At 41.4% G+C, this 25,560-nt stretch overlaps 3 protein-coding genes across 5 annotated transcripts in view; all 3 read left to right on the top strand.

Moving 5' to 3' along the window:
- Nucleotides 1-3,455, top strand: part of lyst (lysosomal trafficking regulator) — a 35,747-nt gene extending 32,292 nt beyond the window's left edge. For all 3 annotated transcript variants that reach the window (XM_061286019.1, XM_061286020.1, XM_061286021.1), the window contains 7 exons: nucleotides 76-212; nucleotides 300-398; nucleotides 842-978; nucleotides 1,069-1,166; nucleotides 1,325-1,481; nucleotides 1,876-1,947; nucleotides 2,028-3,455. In XM_061286019.1, coding sequence (XP_061142003.1) covers nucleotides 76-212; nucleotides 300-398; nucleotides 842-978; nucleotides 1,069-1,166; nucleotides 1,325-1,481; nucleotides 1,876-1,947; nucleotides 2,028-2,166 — 839 coding nt within the window. In that variant the 3' untranslated portion in view covers nucleotides 2,167-3,455. The remainder of the gene's footprint in view (nucleotides 1-75; nucleotides 213-299; nucleotides 399-841; nucleotides 979-1,068; nucleotides 1,167-1,324; nucleotides 1,482-1,875; nucleotides 1,948-2,027) is intronic.
- A 408-nt stretch (nucleotides 3,456-3,863) lies between these two features.
- On the top strand, nucleotides 3,864-10,684 carry LOC133158672 (guanine nucleotide-binding protein G(I)/G(S)/G(O) subunit gamma-4). The gene is made up of 3 exons (XM_061286023.1): nucleotides 3,864-4,341; nucleotides 5,359-5,465; nucleotides 8,922-10,684. The coding sequence occupies exons 2-3, from the start codon at nucleotides 5,367-5,369 to the stop codon at nucleotides 9,048-9,050; spliced, it is 228 nt and encodes a 75-aa protein (XP_061142007.1). The 5' UTR covers nucleotides 3,864-4,341; nucleotides 5,359-5,366; the 3' UTR covers nucleotides 9,051-10,684.
- A 1,151-nt stretch (nucleotides 10,685-11,835) lies between these two features.
- On the top strand, nucleotides 11,836-21,952 carry b3galnt2 (beta-1,3-N-acetylgalactosaminyltransferase 2). Its single transcript, XM_061284473.1, has 12 exons — nucleotides 11,836-12,101; nucleotides 12,496-12,622; nucleotides 12,897-12,997; nucleotides 16,980-17,179; nucleotides 17,256-17,351; nucleotides 17,414-17,524; nucleotides 17,600-17,678; nucleotides 18,090-18,273; nucleotides 19,346-19,471; nucleotides 19,559-19,718; nucleotides 19,786-19,842; nucleotides 20,691-21,952. The coding sequence occupies exons 1-12, from the start codon at nucleotides 11,990-11,992 to the stop codon at nucleotides 20,826-20,828; spliced, it is 1,491 nt and encodes a 496-aa protein (XP_061140457.1). The 5' UTR covers nucleotides 11,836-11,989; the 3' UTR covers nucleotides 20,829-21,952.
- Nucleotides 21,953-25,560: the final 3,608 nt, after the last annotated feature.

Raw genomic sequence — 25,560 nt, 5'->3', positions numbered from 1 at the left:
AGGGAGAGGCGCGCCTGGCACGCAGGAGGATTTATCCATACAACCGGCCGATTCAACGCCTTGTGTACTCTGCAGGTGTTCGCAGCATGCACAGCACGGACATCCAGTGGTCGGCCATTTTGAGTTGGGGCTACGCAGATAACATACTGAGGCTGAAAAGCAAACAGAGCGAACCACCCATCAACTTCATTCAGTGCTCTCCACTGCATCAGGTGACCATTAGCTAACAATTGTACCTTGGCCACTGTCCAATCAGGTGCCACATTTCCTCCATCTCACGACCCGCGCGTGTCCTCCAGGTGACCAGCTGTGCTTGGGTGCCCGATGGCTGCCAGCTATTTACGGGAAGCAAGTGTGGAGTCATCACCGCCTACAGCAACCGCTTCACTTGCGCCACGGTGGGTATCCATGGCGACGTCCCCCTCTAAGCCCTCCGCCTCCACATTACAATATCGCAGGCGCCCCTCCTCCTCATCTTTCGCTTCTTTTCAGAGCCGTGCAGAGCTCATACGCTCAGCCTCATTAGGCACATCACAGTTGCCCTTAAAACATATTTCCTGAGTCCACGAGTGGGATTAAAGGGTTCAAACGGGGATTCTTGTTTCCCCCTCTCTCCGATTTGTCCTTTTAAGACCCTTCAAACCATCGGTGGGCAAAGTGTGGCCCAGGGGACACGTACGACCTGCTCCGTTCTATTAATCCAGCCCACAGAGCGTTAACATTCTTTAATATTGGTTGCATTCATTTCCCCCCTAAAATAATTCAAAAACATTTTGTAAAAAAAAAAAGGAGTACCAATGTGAGCGTTGCTTTTCTCTAACGTATGTCTGTTGCTTTGCAGTCGGAGATGGAGGTGGAGTCTCAGGTTCACCTGTACGGACACACGGGGCTGGTTACCGGCCTTTTTGTGTGCAAACCTTACAGCATCCTCATCAGCGTCAGTACAGATGGTACCTGCATCCTCTGGGATCTCAACAGGTCAGCATGGTGCCCATCGAGGCCCCTACACGCCTCCTTGCTTGTATGTGTGTGATGAATAAGATCATGTTTTGACGGGTTCTGTTCCAGGCTCTGTTATGTGCAAAGCCTTACTGGCCACAAAAGCCCAGTAACGGCAGTTTCTGCCAGTGAGACCACAGGTGACATTGCAACAGTTTGTGACTCAGGTGAGATGTCTACTCAGTTTGAGACCAGCAGCGTTTGAGAGACCATTCTATGTGTTAGATTGAATTCACGAATATCCATGCATTTTAAGGTTATATATGCTCATTTGTATCGTTGTTGTTGTTTTTTTTTGTCATTGTTGCTGATTTAATGTGTTCAGTCGGCGGTGGCAGTGATCTGCGTCTTTGGACTGTTAACGGAGATCTTATCGGTCATGTGCACTGCAGAGAGATCATTTGCTCCGTAGCGTTCTCCAATCAGCCGGAGGGCGTATCGGTCAACGTCATTGCTGGCGGGCTGGAAAATGGCGTTGTCAGGTGAGTTGTTTTGTTTTTTTTAGATTATTTCTATGAGCATATGACAAAAGAGTTAAACATATATATTATAAGTAAGTTTATTTGTATATCAAATTAAATGTTCTCATTGAAATTATCCATCCATCCATTTTCTGTACCGCTTAGTCCCCACGGGGGTCGCGGGTGTGCTGGAGCCTATCCCAGCCGTCATCCGTCAGTAGGCGGGGGACACCCTGAACCGGTTGCCAGCCAATCGCAGGGCACACAGAGACAATATTCATAATATTAATACATAAAAATAGCCCTTTATTTTAATATTTACTGTACATGTAAAAAAAAAACTACTAAAAGAGAATACAAAGCAATAAACTGGTTTACAAAGTAACTTATTTGTTGTTCCCTCGTGTCCCTTTAGACTTTGGAGCACGTGGGACTTGAAACCAGTGAGAGAGATCACCTTTCCCAAGTCATGCAAGCCCATCATCAGGTATCGTGTTACCGCCGTGCGCTTCTTGAGATCTTCCTATACATTTGCTGTGACAAGCATCTTATGTCTGTGTGCCTCAGCCTGACATACTCGTGCGACGGCCACCACCTGTACACGGCCAACAGCGAGGGCACCGTCATGGCCTGGTGTCGGCGGGACCAGCAGCGCATGAAGCTGCCCATGTTCTACTCTTTCTTAAGCAGCTATGCCGCGGGCTGAGTGTGTGTGTGTGTGCGCGTACATGTGAGAAGGTGAGAAGTGGTTCCACCTCAGCAAGAGAAGCTGCTGCTTTTTCTCACTCCTCCTCCTCGTCCCATGGAGAGAAATAAATGACTGTCTCAATACCCTGCTTGACTTTTAAGCCGAGCCATATATATAGATATATTGAATTAATGATTTAGTCATGGCTGCAATAGACACTTTATTACTTTCCATCATCTGTTGTTTCCCTTGCCTGCCGCTCACTTTTCCCTGTTAAAGCTGCTAGCTTGGCTAAAAAGCCAAACATTCTCGTCCGGGCTTTCGACATGTCTCAAATAAACGAACGAGAAAGGACAGGCCAACGTGTTAGTCCTGCATGCCACAATGACGCTTGACTGTGTGGAGGTGACGCGCTCTTAGAAGTCCACCTTTTATCCATTGTGTGATGTTGAGATTGCTTTTATTTATTGGAAATTGTCTGCAGGCCAGCGCACCACATGCAACCTCTCACACCGCTTCTGTCTCTCCTGTATCTGAGCCTTTTTCGAAGCCTCACGTAACAATGTTTCATTTCCCTCAGATCCTGTACGCTTTCTAACAGGCAACCAAATGACTCGCTCCTTTCATGCTGCTTTCTTATTTTACATTCCCTCACCAAGTTGCTGCACTTTTTTACTTTGTCCATTAGCATGGTCCGTTTTAGTAAATGTCAACCCAATTATCTTTCATCCGCAGAGAGCAATATCAAATTACATGCAATAGTTCATCATTTTTATTGTTTAGCTTTTGGAGCCTGCTGCAGCAATGGCTTACATTTCACTCTTGTTCACAAGAAAGGGAATATTTGTTTATGAATGAGACTGTTCTCCTTGTGATGCGCTCCTCTTGTATTTCTGTCCCCTCATCGTGCCTCATTACGTGCAGCCTCTCTACTGCACAGGACCACCCTTTGTTTACTTTTTCCTTGAATGTCTTTTCCACGACCAAACATTTTACAAGAATCACCTTTTTTTTTTTTTGCAATTTCTAAGAGTGTGACAGAACGAAGTAAGGATGATGTGAAGAACTTTTCGTGTCTGTGTTGAAACAGACCAGAAAGTATTTTTCTCTCGATAAACTTGAGCTATGCATAAATGAACTTTCTTGGATGGTGTCGGATCCAATCGACCTCACTGGCGTGATTGTGCATTTTGGACTAAGTTTGATAGGTCATATTTTGTTTGTATGTGGGTATGCGTGAACAAACAGTGATGAGCATATTCTAAATATAAATATATATATATGTATAAATATTTGAAGAACTATTACACCACTGTGTCCTGTGTCACTTCTTTGGTGTATCTGTGTGCGTCAGACTAAATTACTCAAGGGCCCAACATTTCAATTGCAGTCTAAGTTGCAGGCAAAACAGGATCAACATTTTTTGAGCTGTCCAGAATAGTTGACGATGCAAAACCAATAAAAAACTCCGCTCAACAAATCAAGCAAGTAACTTGCCCTAAGTAGGCCAAGCTGAAAGTCGCAGCAATATTTTAAGGTTAATAAGTGTTCACATTTTGATCACATATGCCATATAGAAAATTCTATAGTAATGGTAATTATAGGAACATTATTTTTTTCTCGAGAAAATTAGAATGTAGTTTTGCAAATAACAGAAAGTATAACATTTGTAAAGGATTGTGTATATTTCCGGTTGTTCTTATGAGGAGGGGGGCGGGGCTCTGATGTCAAAGCTGAGGTAAAGGAGAACAAATTGGGGAAGCCTGCCGCTGGTTTTCATGTCTTCTGCTGCATCGAGAAGACATCACTGGTGCGTTCAGGGTCGGCGTCCGCCGTGGGAAAACACGCTTTCAGCAGCTCCTGCCCCACACGGCGCCGCGAATATCGTCGTCACACGGATGTGTCCCCCCTTTTGCTAGCATCTCTCCGAGCCCCAGCCGCGGTACTCCTCATCTCTTTCCTTCCTCGCACGACTCACGCTGCGGATCTGCCGAGGCCACAAAGCCGCGTTCCTTCAGCGGGATCCACCGCGACGAGGCTGGGGGGTTCCTCCTAGCTTATGACATTTGACAGATCCTCTTTGTGCGTGAGCGTGTGAGAGAGTGTGACTGCGTGTGTGTGTGTGCTTGTGTGAGTGGTGTGTGCTGGGTGGAGTCAACCCGGAATCCTCCAATTTGGAAAAAACACTATCAGGTAAGTCTGCACATCACTGATATTTAGGTAAAATCACATTTGGTCCTCTTGCCATGTTCTCTCCTGATGGTCCTATTCAAATATCTCGGCTTTGCGGTGTTCTGTTTTGAATTAAACGACGCAGTTATAAAGAAAAAAAATTGGAAGGGTGAGGAAGAATCGAGGGGAAAGGCCCAGACCGGAGAGCAATTCGACTTCAGGAAAAAAACAAAACACCATTTTGAGTCTACGGGTGCCATCATCATGACCAAAAATAAGCACATGCACCGCACCCATGATTATAAAAGGCTTGATTTCCTGGGGATGGTGTTGCCCACGATGTCATGGCGGTGGGTTGTCAATCCTGGACCTGGAAGCAAATATGCAATAATGTTACACTTTCTTAACCAGAGCTACATAGACAGTAAAATATCTACAAACCACTGTTAAAATGCAAGTGATTGTGATGCAAAACAGAAATAAGCACAAACTAAATTAATTTCAAACTTTTCCTATAAAATATACAGCTCAATTTGGGGGGGGGGAATAATTAAGAAGAATTTTCAAGGCCTTAATTATACCATGGAACTCATTGAAACCTGTCTCGATCAAGATGAGAAAAAATGAATTGTGCATAAAGGAAAGCCTCCAAGAACATCTGAATTTAATTGGAATTATTTGCGACACTCTTTAATGATAAGTTAAACAGGAATAGCAGCTTTTTGGCTAGTTGGCGGGGAACATCATTGCCGTCAAAGCCAATGCATATGCAATGTTTGTCAAAGTTGCAATTACTATTATCATATCTTAAAGCTGATAATGGTTCTTTAAAAGCAGCTGCTTGCCAATGCGATAAACTGCAGTTCACATAATGATTCTATTTGTCGACGAATCGAATTATTGGTGACTATCGAATTATGAAAATAATTGTATGTGGGAGCCATAATTGCTAGCGGGAAAAATGTCTTCCAATCTCAGCCTTGTGCTCGCTAATTGTTGCTTCCAGCATCCTAACCTCTGTGCATTTGGGGGCAACAGGGTGCACCATGAAAGACGGCATCGCCAACAACAGCACAGCCAGCATCTCCCAAGCCAGGAAAGCTGTGGAGCAGCTCAAGATGGAGGCGTGCATGGATAGGATAAAGGTATGTCGCTTGAAGAGTGTTTCTTTTTCTTCAGGAATTCATCTCTGAAACTGAAATATGAATTTGTGATGATGAGTGCAATCAGGCTTGCTTAGTTTCAAACTGTGCTTAACGTAGCCTAGCCTAGCACACCCTTTTAAAAATATTTTTTGTGTTGTGGGAGCATGATCTTTTACTTTTAAGGTAAAAAAAGGAAATATTTTGTTAGCTCCCGAAGGTTTCTTTATGCGAGCCATTCTGCGCTCTAATTTTTCATAATCAATCCTGTGGTATTGTTTTTAATTTTGCGGGGTGTGATGGAGAGACTTTAAAGTTTGCGTCATCAAGTCGTTCATTATACCCGTCGCGGGTTATGAGAAAGATTTCCCCACAGCAGACGAGGCTGGAAGCCTGCCACGTATCTTCAGTGCTTCTCGTCATCCTTCAGCCATGCTTAGCACTACTAAACCTGCTTGCCGGCATGAAAATCCTCCCCGCTTCAAAAACATATTTGATTATAATTATCTTCAAACTCCAACATCCATATGTAAAGTAAAAAAATTAAAAAAAATCATGTAGCAGTATTTATTCACTAAAAGATGCTATTGTAACTACCGTTGGTTGTCAGTCATGTGACCTATGAACAATGGTGGGAAGTAATGAATTCTATGACTATCTATAAAATTGGCTCAATGTTTTCTTTTTTTCAGCCTTCGCAGATAACATGATGTAAAAAGACATAAATAGAGGTAAAACTCACTGCATTTAAGATCTTGATCGATAGAGTGACAGCTTTTGGAATTATTTTTAAAAAAAAACCTGAGACAACAGTGACATTAGCTGATTTAGCTTTTCTGTTTTGTTTTGCTCATGCAGGAGCCGTTGCCAGTTCAGTTTTGATCATCCGTTTAAGAATTTTACCAGCAGCAATGCTGTGTCTAGTGATTTTCTTTTCTTCGAGCACTGTGCAAGTGTGCTGAAAAGTTTTTAGTGTCTTTTGTTTTATCCAAAAAAATGGGAATGCTTATAATTGATGGTAACGTTAATATTATTTAATATTATCATATTATGCATCCCTTTCATTCTTGCATGAATCCAGACCCGCATCCATTTATCTATAAACCACAAATTTCAAAAGGATGCAACAGCAGGTAAAGTAACAAGTGTTCAATTCCCTGGGGGTGCACAAATCACTGACGATGGTTTATTTTCAGTTCCATCACATCTCCAGTTTGTATTTTTGTCATCTAATAGCTTGTGAAGTGGAGGGCATGCATGAATAAAAAGCGGGATAAAGAGGAAGCAGAGGAGGAAGCATTGTTGACGATGTCTGCCGGTTTCTTTGGATTTAATTAAGGGACGCGACGAGCCGGAGTGTGTATCTGTGACAAGAGCGGGTGCCTCATTGAGGGACCTTCTCATTAATCGCTCAATCAGCCAAAGGAACGTGAACTGTGTTAATTAGAAGGACACTTCCTGCATCGCCGGGCTGCAGTGTAATTACCAGCCAGTCTGGACCTTAAACACACCCACCCGCCCACGCACACACATTTCTCTTTCTCAGCAAAAAAAAAACCCAACCTAAATTTGCACTATAATTCACTTTGACTAACAGAGTTATTATGCACTTTATTTGCGTCGTTATGAAAGTCTTTGCTCAAATTCTCTCTTTATAGAGACGGGATACTGCCATGATAAGTAAATTAGGTCCTCTAAGGCAGTGTTTCTTCACTGTTCTGGAGCCAAGGCTTTAACAGCCAAGCCTATATGCATGTCACATATTGAAAAGACATTCACACTCGCATTCTCACCAATAGGCTGTTTAGAAGTCTTCAATGAAGCTACTAAATCAATGTTTTGGAAATATGAGAGGAAACCAACACCAACCTATCCTCACGATATTAACTTTAAGGTTGCACAAATTTAATCTTGTCAAATGATGTCTTTTGAGAATGCTATATAATTTTTTTCACGTGTGTTAATTTTATTCATTTTTATTTAAGTAAAATGTCCAATTTCAGTTTAGTTTTTAACTAACTACAAGCACTAGACCCAAAGAACATCAGAGAGGTGTCCAAGCTGTCCACCATCAGCCTAGTGAAATTATTTTCAAGCTCAAAATATTGTTGCTTTTAAGTTCATAACATTATATTACATTCATAATAAACACCACCCTATTATCCCAAATTGTGCCATTTCCACTAAAATAGTTATAATTAGTTGACATTTAATAGCTCTATTGATCTTCCTCTCTGAGCGTCTCAGAAATTACAAAGAAGAAAATAAATCCCAGTCAGGCTCACAGTTTGCACAAATTGTTTTGGAAACTTGTGACTTGTCACGTCCAGCAAAGAAAATGTCACCTGTTCTCTGCAGTAGGGAGCCCAGGGTGTGTTGCAATGACATATCGACTTCTCATCTCGCTCCGAGTCAGTGCAAAAGTCAGAGGAGCTCCACAGCAAAGGTGCTGTGTCACCCGCGTAAATAATAACAAAGATGAATCGACAAGGAGGCAGCTTGTTGCGGGAAAATGGATTCTATGGAGTGTAGTATTCAATATCACCATATAAACCTTTCCTTCTCAAACATGACAAAACACCTTCATGTTGTGTGCTGATAAAAATAGACGTGTCATAATAATCTGTATTGACGAGCACACGCAGAGTGCTCGTGTGGTTTTCATGCCTTGCATTGAGTCCAACGGACAGGACGTCAGATGTTTGTGTCCTCCGCATCGATCTCGGAGCCTTGGCCATCTCTTTGATGCAGCTGTTCCTCTTTCCTCCATTTGCCAACACCCCCCATAACGTGCCACTCAGATCCTGAGTGGAGTCCTGTATGTGTGTCCACTCTCTGCACGCCACAGCTTTTGATGTTTCGTCACTTTCCCAGACGTGCGTTGTCATCCTAATAACGTACCAAATAAGTTGTGGTCATTTGTTCCACACATTGCACGATTGCACAATTTAAAACTTCCATGCCACCACCACCACCCCAAAAAAATATTTTGACAATCTTTCATGTCATTTTACTGTGTTTGGAAGATGATTTGGGTTAGGCTTAAAAGTGTGCGTAAGCTTAAGTAAGCTTAAAAGTTGAACCCCATGATTCAACTTTTAAGCTCTTTCAAATGACACCCCAAGAAATATTTCCTTGTTTTTTTTCCCGCCTGTGCAGATCACCCCCTGACCTCAGATTCAATTTTTATCTCACTGACTATAATAACAAACAGCTTTAGGTTGTCATGCACCGTCAGCTATGTCTGTCCAAGAAATATCCACAGTCACAAGGCATGAATAGTCAACTATAATTCATAATCAATGTCTGATGAGCACTAACATTTTTTTTTCATTGGGGTGGATAGCTCAGGGGGTCTGCAAAAACATTTTTTATTTTTTAGAAACCCAAAGATTCTTCAAAAGATTTGGAGTAATTTTTTTGGTGTTCTTTTTTTATCTTGACCTGGTCTGCCAACAGGTGTCCAAAGCCGCCGCAGACTTGATGGCCTACTGCGACGCCCACATACGCGAGGACCCTCTCATCGTGCCCGTGCCGGCCTCGGAGAACCCGTTCCGGGAGAAGAAGTTATTCTGCGCCATCCTCTGATGAGCCGCACGCTGAGCGCGGCGTCGCCTGCCTTCTTTGTCTTCACCACACCTGAAGCGACTTGCCACGGGCGTCCACTTTGACTGGACCCTGGTGTTGGTCGGCTCCGTCCTGGCGGCTGAGGGGTTCTACAGGGGGGCAGTCTTGTTCAATAGGTTTGTTATTGCTTTGTTGTTAGAGAACAGCCTTGCTCAGTGCTTCATGAGGTGAGAGGTGGGTTTTTTTTTTCCTATCTACTTTTCGTTAATCGTGCTCGATCCGATCTTGCCTCAGGAAACAAACGTGTGCCCAGTAAACATCTTTCCATCTTTCCATCGTCAGTGCCTTTCAGTGTGCGAGCTATTTGCCGCAGCATGCACTGAAAGCACCAGTAAAACATGACACCTGGCTCATTTCACTAATGAACTGTTATTTGAGAGCCCCGAACAGACTGAAGTGTTTTGGTGAGAGCCAAGCAAGCTAATCTGTTTGTTCAAGTGACGGAACTTGTAGGCGCTGATCACTGTGCAAGCCTTTTAGTCCAAATGAAGTAATAAACCTTCCCTACCGCACCCTGATTCATTTCTACCTTCGCTCTTTCCTTCCATTGATGCTTCAATCAGTCTTTCATCACATCGTGCAGCTTCCGATTGGAATACTTTCCAATTGCAGGTTGCAGGCTGTCAAGTGTTTTCTGGGCATGTTTCCTGGCTCTTTGTTTTGCCGTTTCAGAGTGAACGGCCGGGCCTTTGACATTCAAACCAAAATGGAGGCCGGTGTTTTGCTCTGCTCCTGTATTGACCGCCGCCTCTGTTTACAAGCAGCTGTCGATCTTTTTCCCGTGTACAGTATGTTTCGGTGCCAATTCTTGTGAGAGCGGTGTTGTCGTCACACCGCGCTAACGCACATTTACTTTTTGTTTGGTTGGTTGGGTGGTTTATTGGGAGGAAAAAGCACACTGTCCTTTACATGGTATTTAAATAGCATTTACAACTTTTTACGATGAAATGTCAATAATTGTTTATTAATGTTATTATCCGTAGTATTATTGAATATTTGTTGCACAGCACTGACTGCTAAATGTAGTGTGCTACTAAGCTTGTATGATACCTAGAGCGCTTTGTTATTTATAAGATCACTCAGTTATTAATATCATGTGAGAATTCTTAAAACCGGATAACACAGAGGGTGTTAAATCTGTGAAACGGGAGTTACTTTCCTCTTGCTACTTGAACAGTCATTGTATTACTTATCAAATTTCCAGAAATGATGATGAAACATCCTCTGGAGAATCATTTCTGGATTATTCTTACCGGTATTTATTTACAAAATCCTGAGATCACTCTTGGGGTGTCTTCACTGAGCTAGTGAGGATGGTGCCAAATTTTAAACAATAAATATAATGGGTGAGGATACACTTTGCATGGTTTTGTGATCCAAACTAGAGAACTGCTATGATTTGAAAGATCGCCTCTTTGTCGACTTTCCACGAGGCTACTCTGCACATGTAATCACACCTGAGGTTCAATATGTTGACAGTGTGCAGTTGTATTCTAAAATGCTATTATTGTTTTTGTAAAAAGAAAAAAAAAATGCATTTAATTAGCAAGCTTTGTAAATCTTGATGGAAAAACTAATTAAAGAAATATATCAAATGGGACTCATCTCCCTCAATGTGCATTTTATTTGATGGCCACAAGTGGCCACTGATTACAGAAGGACTAATTCCATAGATAAGAATTTTCTTACTGTATGAGTGCAAGAACTTGCTAATGGCTGACTTTTTATGTGATCATGAGGTGGAAACATTCTTTTAGTACAAAACAAAATAGCTAAGATTTAAGATTGTATCAAATCACTCACTCTCACCACATCTTTTATGCACGCAGCAAAGGGATGATTACCTCTTAATGACAGACAGAAATAAAGCAAAATGGTAGAAGATAAAACACTTCCCCCCAAAGAATTTATAGCTTGCTGATGTCAGCGATAACATCCTGATTTGTTTCCACTATTCTGTCATTCCCCTGTCGTGTTGATTTATAATCTCAGAAGTCACAAGTGTTTTATCAAGCAGTGAAGTGACATCACAGGTTCTTTATACCTTGGAATTGCCAAGGTTGAAGACACTTTATTGCGGAATCCTACTCGCATTTATTCTGTTTTTTTAAAAATAAGTACAAGAAATTATTATCTGTTGTAGAGTCCAATCATTGCCACCTTAAATATTTTAATGCTGAAATGGCTAAACTGCATAATAATAATAATAACACTGTGTGAGCCCTTCATTTAGTATTGTTGTCAAGTTAGAGTTGCTCCACTCTAGTGATACAACAATTAATCACTTAATCGACAACCTGTTGAATATTAATTTCGATAACCATTTGTAATCATCGATTAATCATTTGATATCTTGTTCATGTAAAATTGTCCAATCCCTCAAAATTTAGGGTTGTCAAAAGTAAATATTCTCAGACACTTCTTCGTGAAAGCAGACTGATTAAATCAAAATATAACCTGGCCTTCAGTTTGACACCTGTGATCTAAGGTCACTTTTTCTGTTCACATCATATGAGCCATTACTAGCTGTTGCGTTGTGTGAATCTTCTTGTTTAAATAATAGTAATAATGACATTAACAATTTCATCATGACTACTATAATAATTAATCATTTCATTATCCAAATTTTTTGTTTATTTAATTCGCTAGCATGCATCGGCTTCATTGTGAACTTCAAGTTCCACAATGCACCTCGGCAAAGCTCCTCGCCCCCATTGGTTCAGCTCTCGCAGCATCAGAGGCGGACATGAGGCGGTGCTGAGAAGTATTCCGAGACAGATCTGCGGTACTCAAATGAAGCTCCCATTCCGAACGGTCCTCAGTGCGAACAGCACCGCTCGGGAAAAACCTGCACTCCGCTTCTGCTCGACGTTACTTCGGGTAAATGAAGCGTTCCGTCCATGCGGAGGCTAGCGCTGGTTCTTCTGCCCTGTGCTCTCGCTGTACTGGTGCACTTGTGGTTGGCTCAACGACGGTGCCCCACGCCGCTGGAAGACGACGACACACTCTCGGGTACTTTGACGTTTGACGGCGGGGCTTCACCTCCTCTCTCCGGCAACTTTTTGGACGCAGACGCACGCTTGGCTAACTTTGCACTCGCTGGTTCGCTTCGTCGGTTATTGTTGGTGTTTGTGGTTTGTGTCGCTAATAAGGGAAATTCGGGTTTACGCTTATGCACTATACTGTACATAAGCTTAGTGCGAGTTTTAAGTCACAAAAATGTGACAGCTGAGCAATGTCGGGGCGTTTCTAGGTGATGAATGCGAACTCAGCATCTCTCATTCGCTCGCTTCATGTCAAATTACTACAGTATTTCAAATTCGCAATTCAAATAGAATTCTGACGGACATATGAGTTTTTTTCTGTAGGCACTGTTGTCATGCTGGATCTTTTGTATCCAATGCAGATGGAGTGGTACCGTCCTATGAAGTTCTGGTGGGAGTTTTATCAGCCAGACAGCATTACACACTGCGACAAGCCATAAGGGACACCTGGCTGGGCTACTTGCTCCAACACCCTCACTTCAAGCACAGGTCAGTAAGGTTCCAGCTCCAACTTGTGTTTTTATTCTCTCCCAGGACAGATTGCTGAAGTTAAAACAAAGCCTGCAGCAGTTGGTGACAAAGAACCAAACTTATTTTCTTTATCTGCCCTTCGGGCAATACTGTCCACATCCGTCACCCTCTGAAGCCAAGATCACAGTTGCAGCATGATGACCCTATCTAGCAAACCGCTTAGTTACCATGGTAACGAGACGTGGACTGCTAGGCAAGGTTTTGCAAAACAATTGTATGTCCTTGTTTTCAGAGTGGGGGTGAAGTTTATTGTGGGCAAACATGGATGCGCCATCCCAGAGGAGGACCGAGAAGATCCTTACTCCTGCTCCCTACTCAACATCACTGAGCCAGGTAACAGAAATACTGCATGTCACACAAATGCGTAGCTTTAAATGTACAGGTGTTTAAGGAGAATTCTCTTGCTTTCACATCCAACTGTCACTACTGAGGGGTGAGTCGAGTCGAAAGAAGCAAATGAATGCTCGTTCTGAATAGAGGTAAAACATCTTTTATTCCGCCTCGCTTGCAGCTCAAGGACACTTTATTTTTTCTCTCCATAGCCATGGTCAAAGAATGAAGTCTGCCGTCAATGTCGCCGCTTAGGCGTTTGTGACGTACATTCTAAAGTACTAGAAGACGTCTTGTGAAATAATTGAACAGGCTCAGCATCGGTTGGAAGGTAATTGTTTATGTCTTTCAGCTTCTGTCAGGCACACCGCCGCTTGGCTTCACGAAAACATAATTACGGCTCATCAGAATAGGCTTATGGGTCATGGCGGTGACGTCTCATTTGTCCTGGCCTTTTTCCCCAGTCGTGTTAATATCTCTAAGTGCCATTTGATTCTATGCTTTGATGCTCGGAGGTGCAAGAGGAAAGGCCTTTGCTAGGTTTGTAAATCCAGCTCAATATTTAACTTAATATCCGTAAGCAGACTAATAAAAGCTGATTGAAGATGTCTGTTTGTGGTGCATTAATCACAAGGATTTTGTTTGTATAATTAGCAGATCTGCTTGAGACGGCAGTGAGAATGTTTTTTTTTTTTTTTCTCCCCAACCACTTTGGATCAAGGTGACGTTTGTAGAGCCCAAACATTCAGATAGCCTGCAAATTAAATTTGTTCATTATTTAATACACAGTACGAATCAAGTCACTCTCGAAACAGAGCTGATGTGAGGAGCGTGACGCCCGGTCTAAGGAGAGCAAGAACTGGACTATGGCTCAGTGGTCCAAAGTTCTATTTTCAGGTGAAAGTAAATTTTGCATGCCATGTGGGAATCAAGGACCCAGATTGTAGAGAAAGAGTAGCATGGAATACAATCCAAGGAGATTTCTCTGTCGGTGATAGTTGGCGCGCCATATCATCTCCAGGTGTTGGTTCCGAAGTCCATAATCAACGCGTGACATTTTAGAGCACCTAAAAAACTTATGCTTCAAGCTTTTTGGAGGATGCCCATATTATACGTGTCAACATGGCACCCGCACTTACTGTCAGAACCGCCAAAAGCGAGTTCAAAGTACCATAGCATTACTGTGATTGATTGGCTAAAAAAAACCACACCAGACTGGAACCCCAGTGAGAGTTTCTAGCCTGTTGCCAGGTAGGAGAACGCTTTGAAACACCAAACCCAATGCTGCTGACGAGCTGAGGGCAACTGCAGTCACTTCATGCTAAAGTGCTGCCATAGTTTGGGTTCCAAATGAATGAATTCATTCTATGATGCTTAAAATATTTTCAGTTTAGAAAATTGGAATTGAACATGTATACAAATGTAAAAATGGTCACTGGGTTTAATTAAGGAAAGACAATCTGAACACTCCTTATGAACTCGCCTGTTCAGGTTGTGTTCAGGTCTCGGGAGATCTGCTGAAGTAGCTTAAGTGTGGCTGATGTTTATTGTGATTGTTTTTTTCTTTCTTTCTAAAAATATGTTTCTTTTGCAAAATGTACCACATTTGGCACATTTAAAATTTGGGGTAACTCTGTAAGGGCTATCCACAAAAGGCCCACCAAATGTTCATGTTTCCAGGACCCACTGAGGCAACTCAAGGATTTTAATATCAACAAGGACAACTCTGGTTTGAGGCCAGTTATTAAATTCATTCCCCCCCCCCCCCTTTAAACATTTTAGTCTGGTACAACCCCCCACCACCCAAAAAAACACTCTACCGTACATCAAAACAGGCTGGCCAAAATAATTGGTTCAGCCCAAACTCACTTATCCAAATTATATGCCTGCTGTGAGATTGGAAAGGTCACCCTCCTCACTGCCGCCACCACCTACTGCTGTCAGGTAAAGTTACACTGGCCCAGAAAAAAAAATACCTCTAAAAAATAAACAACTAATGTTGTTTTAACGTATCAGTCTGAATGAATATTTCAGAATGGTTCATTCAAGTACAAACTCAATCCATGAGACCACAAATAAATGACCAGACTAATAATTTAGCAGCAAGACATTTTTGTCTTTTTCTTTTGTACAGTCCAGGCTATCTCCTTCCAAATGTTAACTGGGAAAGGCATCAACTCTCCCCGCGAATAAATAATTTAAAAAAAGACGGATGGATGGAGGTATATTGTTCTTTGCATCACAGTGGGACACTGAAGAACTCTGCAATCATTTTCTCCTCTGGTCTCTCAAAGCGAAATTCGGAAAAAGTCATCTTGACACATTGCTGCAAGAGCAATTATGGATCTCATCACATTGTTTGTGTCTTTTGCCGCTAGTTTTGATAACTGGAAATTGCCTTCTCAATAACAGTCATAAAAGTCTCTTTCTGGTTATTGCCACGGGTCCTATCTATCAACTCGCAATGTCAAAAAGCTCTTCTGTAATTGCGTTCTTTATCTGGCCACCCGTGTCTTTTCTTGAAAACGACTCCCAAGAACTGGCGTTCCCCTAGATCAGAATACTCTTACTCTGTTTCAATTAAAATCCGAAGATCTGATGTCATTTTGTGTCAGCAGTGGATGTGGCACAAAGAAGGATATAAAAGATTCTTTTCTGTACTGAGTACCAAAGTGCAATATCTGCTGAGCATCTTTCTAGCTGCTTCCTTTGTGCAGATTGTCAACACTGCACCACGTCACTCCATCATTGTGTATCAATCTCTGAAAGAATTTTCAATCTAAGTCGCAAACTGTTGAGGCCAATATTAGTTTCTAAAACCTCTGTTCATTCCCATGACTTTAAAACCATAATCAATTTGAAAATTGGAAGTTTACCAACTACATTCTGTTTTTAGCGTTGTGAGCTCTAAGTGTTTGAATATAACATTGTGCTGTTGACTTTTATGGCCCTACTTTTCTCTGGCTGCACAATCTAGTGCTGATTTCTATATTTTCAAACTGCACTTTTATGTTTGCTCTGTATGTTATTATGTCCTTGACAGCGCTTGTTCCTTTTTTAGATAACCATTTCATTCCTTGTACTCGGATAGCGCCTTTCTGAAAAGACAAAAACCTACTTCAGTAATAAAATTAAAATATATTGCAAAAAGAAAGTTGCAACAGTAGAAGGAAAACAAGTAAAACATGTCAAGTCATTCTTTGGATTATGTTTGACAAACAATGGAACAATTGGTGATAATGTACATGCTTGTCTGACCCTGGGAAAGAACTAAAGACAGAAATTTTTCATTTTTTAGAGTTTGTTTCCTCATCGTCAATAAATGTGTTCAACATATATTAATGTTATTAGCAAATGGATAAATGGCTGGTACTGCTCCAAAAAAACTGCTGGTTGCAGACTTTTGTGTGGCAATTTTGACTATCACTTGTTAAGTTGACTTTTTATCTGCAAAAAAAAAAGATATTCTTGAACATTATGACTTCTTTTTTTAGGTTGCAACATTTTTATGTAGTAATCTCACTATTTTCTTCTCTTCAATGTGGCTTTTGTCAATATGAGAAATGATCCACCTGTGATATTTTGATCAAGTAGTGGCAAGGATGATGCTAACAAAAAGAGAATCCATCCTGTCATTGTACATGCACGCACACACACACGCACGCACACAATATATATTTTACTTTTATTCAGCACTTAACTAGATTTGCTCAGCTCGACATAACAATAGCCTGCTTAATAGGCTCAATCTTTTAATTGATCTCCGGCATATCAATGTGACTCTTTTACAATTCAGCATTAACTCCACCCCTGTGCAGTTTAAGTCTGAATTTTTCACAGTGAAATCACTTTACCGGAGGCACTCTGTCTTCTGCTGTCACTTGGTATTTCCTTTAAAAAAAAAAAAAAACGAGCAATAAAGGAGTTCAGCATGTTGGCATTGTTATAATGCTCACATAGTGGTTTTTTTTGTTCTCTGACTCAGAGGCGGGACAGGATTCCGAGAGAGAAATCGTGATGGTGCCGGACCCCACGGTGCTAGTCCCCTCTGACGTGTCCGCCGTTGCCCTGGATTTTAAGGTGCTCCACCCGGTGGTGATCACCAGGCTGGGGGTGTTTTCCCGAAGCGCCCACCCTGAATTGAAGAGCAATGTGACCGTAAAGCTTCTGCAGCTGGATCAGGAGGTCGCTACTTTTGTTGCTGAATTTACAACCTCCAGTTGACAAGCGCCTCCTAATGAGCAAGTCTGTCTGTTCATAGGAGGCGATAGTAACGGCTCGCTTCAGTGGCATCAGCACAGGCACCCTCGTAAGCGGAATATGGTATAAACCGGTGGAGAAGTTCATCTTGCCCAAGGTAGGATATTAAAATTTGTAGCAACACAGGCTATGAGGAAACAAATTGTGTTTATTATCCAGGGATTTGAGGGGACGCTAGTATGGGAGAGTTCCGACTCAGACGTACTGACCACAGTCAACTCATCCTGCGTGCAGCTCAATGATGGAGGAGGCGTACTCAAGTTTTCCTCGGTAAAAGAAACAGGCAGGTAGGGTTGAGGCTTACAGAGTGAACAGATTTTGCGCTTCTTGTTTTTAAATCCACAGATTGCAGAAGGCATACTGCCCCACAGAGGTGCTCTTGGATTTCCTGGCCTGGCCGGAGGATTCACCTTTACCATTTACGGTTGGTCCCAATTCCCAGTGTAAACATTTCAAAGCCTTGTTTTCTTTGGCAGGTGAGGAGATGCTGCTTGGTTCAGCCTCGGGGCTCCTACCTTCTCACAGACTTCTCGTCTCATTGTGCTCTATTATTGATGCCCCCATATCTGGGACTCATTAGTTTTGAGTTTAGCTCCAAAACCGATTCTAGCCTCTTTGCGGGAGAATAGTTTAGATTTGCAGTTAACAATACCTTGCATGTTACAGAAAAAACAAACACTCCACCTTATAGTTTGATATATTTTTTTCCTCGTGTACTTTTCCTCCAGCAGGCATTAACTTTGCAATGTTTTACAAGCAGTGACGCGATATGAAATGTTCTCCGGACTTTTTCTGAACTCTACGACCCAAGCCGTCTCCACCTACTGTGTGTCAGACAGGAGCAGTCTGTCTGAGCACCTGCGGGGTCGTCCATCCAGGATGGAGCGCCACGCCGCAGGGCTGAGACAGGAGGACGCCGCCTTGAAGCAAGAAAGCCTAAGGCACGGCGACATGGTGTTTGTAGATGTGGTGGACACCTACAGGAGCGTGCCTTCCAAACTGCTTCAGTTCTACAAATGGTACGGCAAGTTCTAATGACTCGGCTCTCCGTTTCCAAATTGCCCCGGCCCTCCAAGGAAATCAGCCATCTAAAATGAATGTGTGTCATTGCCTCACAAGTGTCCCGCTGTCAGAGCCATACTTGCAATCAGTGCGACTGTGTGTCATCAATTATCCAGACATACGCTAAACACTCCCGCATTGAGGCCTAATCAATCAAAGAACGAAGTGTGCAGCTTGTCAAGGGATTGGTGGGCTATTCATTTGATATAAAAAAAAAAAAAAAAAAAAAAGGTTTTTGACAAATACATGAATATCACTGCATCTGTCACAAAGCAGATGCACCAATTACATCATGTCACTCCTGTTTTCCTCTCAACTGGGACGTTGAAACCAGCATTGTATTTTCTTATATGTGGCTCCAATTGGCACACATTTTGGGACAATCTTTCACAAATGAACACTTCCTATATCTAACTGCACAGTTTTTATTCTTCATTTTCCAATACGGTCTATGTGGCGCTGTGCTCCACTGAAATGTTAGTTTCATGGAATACTCAAAATTGTCCATAAATGTGAGTGTGACAGCGGGGACAGGGTCCGACTCACTTACAATTCTAATGAGCACAAGCATTGACAAAAATGAACAGATGAATGGTCAACTGTTACTAGCTTACTTTTGTGGTTGAATCCTCTCTCAAGGTTTGCTAAAGTCTCGTGCAATATGCTAACAGGTTGCTCCTTCAGAGTTTGTGTGCACGATTTTTTCTTCGGGGCATCGGCCGAGGTTTTCAAATTTAATGTCACGCTCTACTATGAGACCTTCAGAAGGATGTAGTTCTGAATGTTAGTTCCAGTTTTCCCTTGTGCGTCCTGAATCATCGTTTCAAATTTCCCTACTGTGGCACTAAAAGAGATTATCTGTGACTGTAAGTCTTTTGAGTCTCATCTTTTTCTTCGATACCATCACATTTGCAAATGTCAGTGTTGACAAGGCACATTTTGTGTTCTAACCTAATGTTTAAAGCAACTGTTTGCAAAGTTGTTTTTTTATTCCACTATGTAAATATACTATAATTCCCAATTTGACAGGTCTGTGGGCAACATTGACTTCAGTCTGCTTCTGAAGACTGATGATGATTGTTACATTGACGTGGACTCGGTATTAATGAAGATTGAGCTCAAGGGTCTCAAACGCAGCCATTTCTGGTGGGGAAAGTAAGTACAGACCAGGCAGCGTGCTGTTTGTACCCAGATCACCAAAGATCATTGATGGGTGAATGTGCGATTTTGTGCTTGACCCAGTTTCAGACAGAGCTGGGCGGTGGATCGCATTGGAAAGTGGCAAGAGCTCGAGTACGCCAGTCCCGCCTACCCGGCCTTTGCGTGCGGATCGGGCTATGTGGTGTCACGTGACCTGGTGCAGTGGCTCGCCAGTAATGCAGAGAGTCTAAAGGCCTACCAGGTAGGCCTTTGAGGACCAAGCACCTTGCTGGAAGCCATGTTGTGAGCTAATAAATGTGTCACCACAGGGAGAAGATGTGAGCATGGGCATATGGATGGCAGCTGTTGGACCTCAGAAGTATCAGGTAAATAGCTGCAATCATATAAATTGGAAGCTACTGAAGGGTTCTGTCGGACTACCAAAACTTAACCTTTGTGCTGTGTGTAAAACCAGCTTGCTCCGTTATATTCTCACCATGCGTTTTTAGAGCAAACATTTTTTTGTTTGTTTATTGTACACTGGACAGTAACGCGTGTCGATAATAGAAATACACTTTGCATCCGTGCTCTGAACAAGAGTGTATGGACAGAGAAGATGAAGGCATTTTTAGAACTAAATGAAATTCCCCATTTCCAAAATATATTCAGAATCATGTCCAGAATGTAATTATCATTATCTCGTTGTGCACAAAATGTAAGCAAATTGGATTTGTTGGCATTTAGGTGCACCCGAGTTAAATATTACGTTTATGGGTGATGTCATTACTCAAATTCCACTAAGTAGAGCACAGACAACAATCCAATTTTGGAGCTGCACAAAATTGTTCACCTTTTTCTACACTACCGTCCGCATCTAGTTTCAGGCATTATTCATGCAGAAATGGTGGAAAACATGGACAAATTCCCTATCCCAAATCAAGTATGGAAGTACACAAACATGTCAACCACAAAGTTTGGTATCAAATGTTTTTGAGTTAATTTTAGTCTTTGGATAACACTTTTTTTGAAAACACGCCATCCTCTGCGGAGGTAATATCATTCAGGTGTTGAAACAAGTGCTGATGTTTCCCACCTAAACACCGTATGCTTGAATACCATCCTAGCCTGTCATTGTTTTGTTTAATCTCCAAAACATGGAGGTTTGTTTGCAGCGTGCAAAAATAAACAGTTGGCCATTTGCCATGTAAACTAACACTGCTCCTCTCCTGGCCAGGATCCCAGCTGGCTCTGTGAAAAAGAATGCTACCTGGACATGCTGTCGTCCCCGCAGCACACGGCACAGGAGCTTCGTGTCCTTTGGGACAGGAAGAGGACGTGTGGTGACCCGTGTGGTTGTCCTTGGGGACAGTAAGGTTTGGCTCCACGTGCAAAACTGCGTACTTGTGACACGTAGGCGTCTGCGCTTACTTCATACCTCAATTTGTCATTTAGTTGTCTAAAAGTAAACACTGTATTTCCATTGAGTGTTTTTATGAACGATCATTTCTGATACTTGGCACAAAAAAGAAACAATGGCTTTTCTTTGCTTTTTCGCTGCCATGACTGTCGTGCCACCCAGTTGTCATTGTACAAGGTAGTGAGTGACGTTGCCTTATTGTATTTGTAATAGCAGCATAGATTCTACGTGGACAAATCAATGTAAAATTTGCGACCCATACTTTTGGAACTTGACTCCTTTGCAGGACATAAAAAAACCATCAAAGAAATGAAAATGTTTCTTGCGTACTTTGGACCGAGATGCACATTTATATTTTTGTTGGCTCCACGTTTACTTGGTATCCTTTCATTTGCCTTCCAGCTCAACAACTGTGAAGCAGCAGGTGTACCATTTAGATTCTGAAGTCCATTCTTTTTATATCGAAAAAAGGGATAGAAAACCACTCTGCAGCAGAGTGCCGGTTGTTTTCTTGAGACATCATGAGCACGTGGAATATTTTGGGGCAACCATTTAGTTCTAATCTATTTCCACAGTGGCACTGAGTTTGCACCTCCACAGATTTGAATAAAAATGTGATTGTAGTGTAGAATTTCGGCTTTAAAAGGTTCCACGAAAACAAGGCATTTTGAATAGCAGCTATTTTATGCAGATCTATTTTCAGGCCTCACCTCCACTTGTTCCTTGTTTGTGGGTCCTGTTGCCTACACTTTTGTCTTCAGTAAGTAAAAGGCACACTATTTGAATATTATTGTTATTTTCATTCTTTTTTTTTTTTTTTCTTCTCCAAGTTGTTATGACGGTAAGAAAAATACAAGCACGGCATCAATGGATTACATAAGTTAGGCATATTGCTAATGAGCCACTCGTACTGTAAAAGTAATGCAAGGTTTTTTTCAAGGCAAAAAAGTCTAATGCTCTCCAATGGCAAATCAAATCACTTTTGAGCAAGTGGTCAAATGTCACAGTGGTGGCAAAATAAAAAATCTCTGTCATTGTTCAAATACATATGGACCTGGAATGTGAATATCTTTTTTGACTTTTGAACTTAGTTTGTATAAACTAATGTTTTGGCTTCATACAATTATCATAAATATCAAATATGCTCCTCAACATTTATCTGCTTTTAGATTAAATGTCTTTTTTAAAAAAATTTTTTTTATGTTGCCCTAAAAATCCGCTCCTGCAATTAGGCTGACATTTAAACAAACTCTTCTCCCTTGAAAGCTCTCATTTGTGCTTGAGTGCTTCTTCAGGAGATGAACTTATTTAATTTACCCTAAACACCAGTGAACATTGATATAAAAGGTTTAAATTAGCAACACTCTTTTAATGTGTCCACCCACGCGCTACACTAATGTGTTTATTCTCACGGCTAATTTGCCCTTTTTAGTTGTGCCTTCCATCTCATGAATAGAATTTTTAAAATAGTGTTACATTCACAGTGTTATTTACTGTGTGATGAACGGACTCATTTACGGGTGAAGTAGAGACTCCAGAGGAAAGGGGTTAGATTATGTGGAATTGTGTGTCAAAGGTAAGGAAAGGTAGCTTTACAATTTATAATTTTATAGGTACGTATATAACACGCGTCATGCACAATATTTTGGAGGACGTTTAAAAAAACATGCTTTGAAAGACTTTACTTATTGGCACTGAGAATATAACTTAATTTCTAACCTGGATTTAAAAAAAACATTTACACTTGGGGCTGACTTCACATCTGTCGGCAGCTTATTTTATTTGCGTGCAAGCATGAAAGCTGTGTTATGCTTTGAATTCTACCAAGGGGAACCTCATCCAATTCTCTTTTGTTCTCACAGAGATCAATAATGGCAGAATCAACTTGGCTGTGAAGCCAATTGATTTAAACATGAGAGCCAAAAGACTGCTCCAAGAAAAGTAATATGGGTTCATGTTAATACTGAATACGAGAGCCATAAATGCTCAAGGGTCATCTGGCAACTTCGTGGCTGGCAGCGTTGGTTCAATTCTCACTCTGAAACCTTGGGAACGAATGTCTCTATGTGGATCCTCTGCCTTTTGCTCCAATTCAGATGGGATAGGCTCCAGCTCCCCTCATCCCTAAACAGGACAAGCAGTATAGCTTATAGTATAGCTGCAGATGATATACAAATTGCGCCTCTCACCCAAAGTCCAGTAGAATTGGCTCCAGTTCACCCACAACCCTAATGAGGACAAACGGTATCTAAAAGGATTGATGGATGCTTTCTATTTTAGTCTGAGTATGTGACATTTTACTTTGTATCAAAGACAAAATGGTCAAACTGCTGCATATGAACAAAAACTTTACACATGTGGATTGTGCATAGCTTCAAAATTGACAAAATGAGGTTATATGACACTAAGAAGCATTGTATTTTGAAACGACTGAATTACCAAAACATTTGATTTTTTTTAAATGCATTTTTCTCATTATTTTCATCAACAGAGAACCTGAATTATTGAAATGCAATGTGATCAAAATATGTGTCATTTTTTAAATATTCTTTTTATATTGTAAAGAGACTTTGTGGATACTCCATACTAAATAATATCCCCCAAAAATAGCAATTAATTTGATAATTGATTATTTGTTGTTCGATGGACTGCACTTCTGATACTTTTCCTGTTCCGACCGACCCTGATGAATAATTCGAAAAGGTTTTGATTATCCTACATTTGCATCACTCTTTGAACAACTTTTGTACTCATGCAGAACATTCCACACTGCTGTCAATCACCCTCATCCATCCTTGTGTGGGGCTCTCCAGGAGGAGGAGGAGGAAATCATTTATTCATGACACCCAGCAACAAAAAGCAGCCTTGCTGACTGTTTATGACTCGCAGGAATGAGGAGGTAATATTAGACACACAATCCCAACTTTCATTCCTACTCAGAAAATAAGCGTCTCCTCTCCATGCTGTCTTCAAATAGCTGCACTTCACACTTGTATCGTGCGTGAGTGACGCAGTGCATTGGGTCACACGAAATATCTCATAAAGACTTAAATCACGTAAGCCCACTCGACTCCTACTGCAGTCATATGGCAGAGCTTCTATGACAGCGTTGTGTTTCAGTGAGTGACAGACATGTAAGAGGATCACAAATGAGCTCATTTGTCTGCACTCGTTCCCAAACACTTTTCCCATATGATAAATGAAGACTGAAAAGAATGAATACTTAATTATTCCTTTTTAGCCCAAATGGGATGCGATGAGGCAGACGGAAGGCTTTGCAAACAACTGGTAAAAATATGCGCAAGCACATTTTGCTCTGGGTGCAATGGTATGAATATTAAGCAGGCTGTTTAATGTCTATACATCAAGTGCACTGGAGTGTTGTTAACTAGTGTCATAGTAGGTTATCAAACCTTGCGCCTGTTTCCCAAGTGACTCTTGTGCCTATTGATGCATTCACTTACACTTGTACATGCCTTGATGTCATTACGATCAGTGATCAGTTCATTCTGTTGAGTTGAACGTGTTGCGGTCACCCGTGGAATGCTGGAGGATGATTTTAGAATGTCATTTATTCATAAATTATACACTTGAATAGTGGCAGGGAATGTTTTTTTTCTCTCACAGCCAACTTATGATTCGTGAAACTGACACACGGTTGAGATCATTCGTAGAACTCCCAAGTTATAATTTGTACTAAAAGTTTTCTTAGAAAAATAATTTTAACAATAAAATTCATCCTCACCTTTAATTGTAGTATTTAAGACTGATTATGATTAATGAATTATATAATAACCATATAGATAACATCATATACACTAAATGTCATATTTGTATCTGCTTCTAATATTTGTAATATTTTCAATAAAATAGATTAATTCATCAAATGTATAGAAATATTATCTAGCTAGTTGTAGGAAAGGCCTGCACAAATTGTCTGATTTAGCGTACACAGACGTAAAAATACTTTCAAAGTTAAAACTGGTCAACAGTTTTGGATATTTACTGACATGTCAAATATGACCCCCATACACTCCCAAACGCCGTCACAGGTCCCAACATGGAAGTCTTCTTAATCTCACCCAAACCTCAACACACGAGTCTCGGATCAAACAGCATATAAGGTATTTTGCATCGCTAGAATAAGTGTGAATAACATAAGAAGGAAAATGAAAACAGCGGACTCCCACATACCAGTCATGGTTCAGCAGCCACAAATTTAATATGTGCGGGCTCGCCCAGTCGTCATTTCAAGGGGTGTTCCAGTAGTTGACGAATGTTAGATGTCTCTTTCCTGTTCTTGCCATTAGAATATTTATGAAATCCCCATCCGTGTCCTTCAAGCAGAAGCTGATGATAAATAAACCAAATCTTGCAAGGGGTGGGCGGGCTTGATGGGTTTACTGGTCCGCTCACAAACGCCAGCATGCTTTATCTGTCACTCTAGGCAGTGGAGAAAATCAATCTCTGCATCCATGAAAGAATAAATGTGATTTGTGCAGGGTTTTGATGAGTGATTGTGACAGACTCAAGTCAGCTCTTCTGCTGCTGCATCACAGGTATTAACATTTTGTCATACTTGCTCAGGGCAAGGAAGTTCTTTATCTTCATATTTTATAAATTAAAAAAAAAGGGGGGGGGACAGTCTTTTGACAATTAATGTGGGCAAACACAGAGTGCTCACCAC

The sequence above is a fragment of the Syngnathus typhle genome, linkage group LG8 (assembly GCF_033458585.1).
Source record: "Syngnathus typhle isolate RoL2023-S1 ecotype Sweden linkage group LG8, RoL_Styp_1.0, whole genome shotgun sequence".
In the NCBI taxonomy this organism is placed as follows: domain Eukaryota; kingdom Metazoa; phylum Chordata; class Actinopteri; order Syngnathiformes; family Syngnathidae; genus Syngnathus; species Syngnathus typhle.
The sequence above is the reverse complement of the archived record's forward strand: the minus strand, read 5'-3'. Positions and strand labels throughout refer to the sequence as shown.

What these genes read in the sequence shown, in the direction of transcription:
- b3galnt2 (XM_061284473.1), top strand. Translation starts at nt 11,990, where the DNA reads ATGCGGAGGCTAGCGCTGGTTCTTCTGCCCTGTGCTCTCGCTGTACTG. An exon ending in ACTCAACATCACTGAGCCAG is followed by an intron (nt 12,998 to 16,979) that starts GTAACAGAAATA and finishes TCTCTGACTCAG; the next exon opens with AGGCGGGACAGGATTCCGAG. An exon ending in AGAGTCTAAAGGCCTACCAG is followed by an intron (nt 19,719 to 19,785) that starts GTAGGCCTTTGA and finishes GTGTCACCACAG; the next exon opens with GGAGAAGATGTGAGCATGGG.
- LOC133158672 (XM_061286023.1), top strand. Translation starts at nt 5,367, where the DNA reads ATGAAAGACGGCATCGCCAACAACAGCACAGCCAGCATCTCCCAAGCC. An exon ending in CGTGCATGGATAGGATAAAG is followed by an intron (nt 5,466 to 8,921) that starts GTATGTCGCTTG and finishes GTCTGCCAACAG; the next exon opens with GTGTCCAAAGCCGCCGCAGA.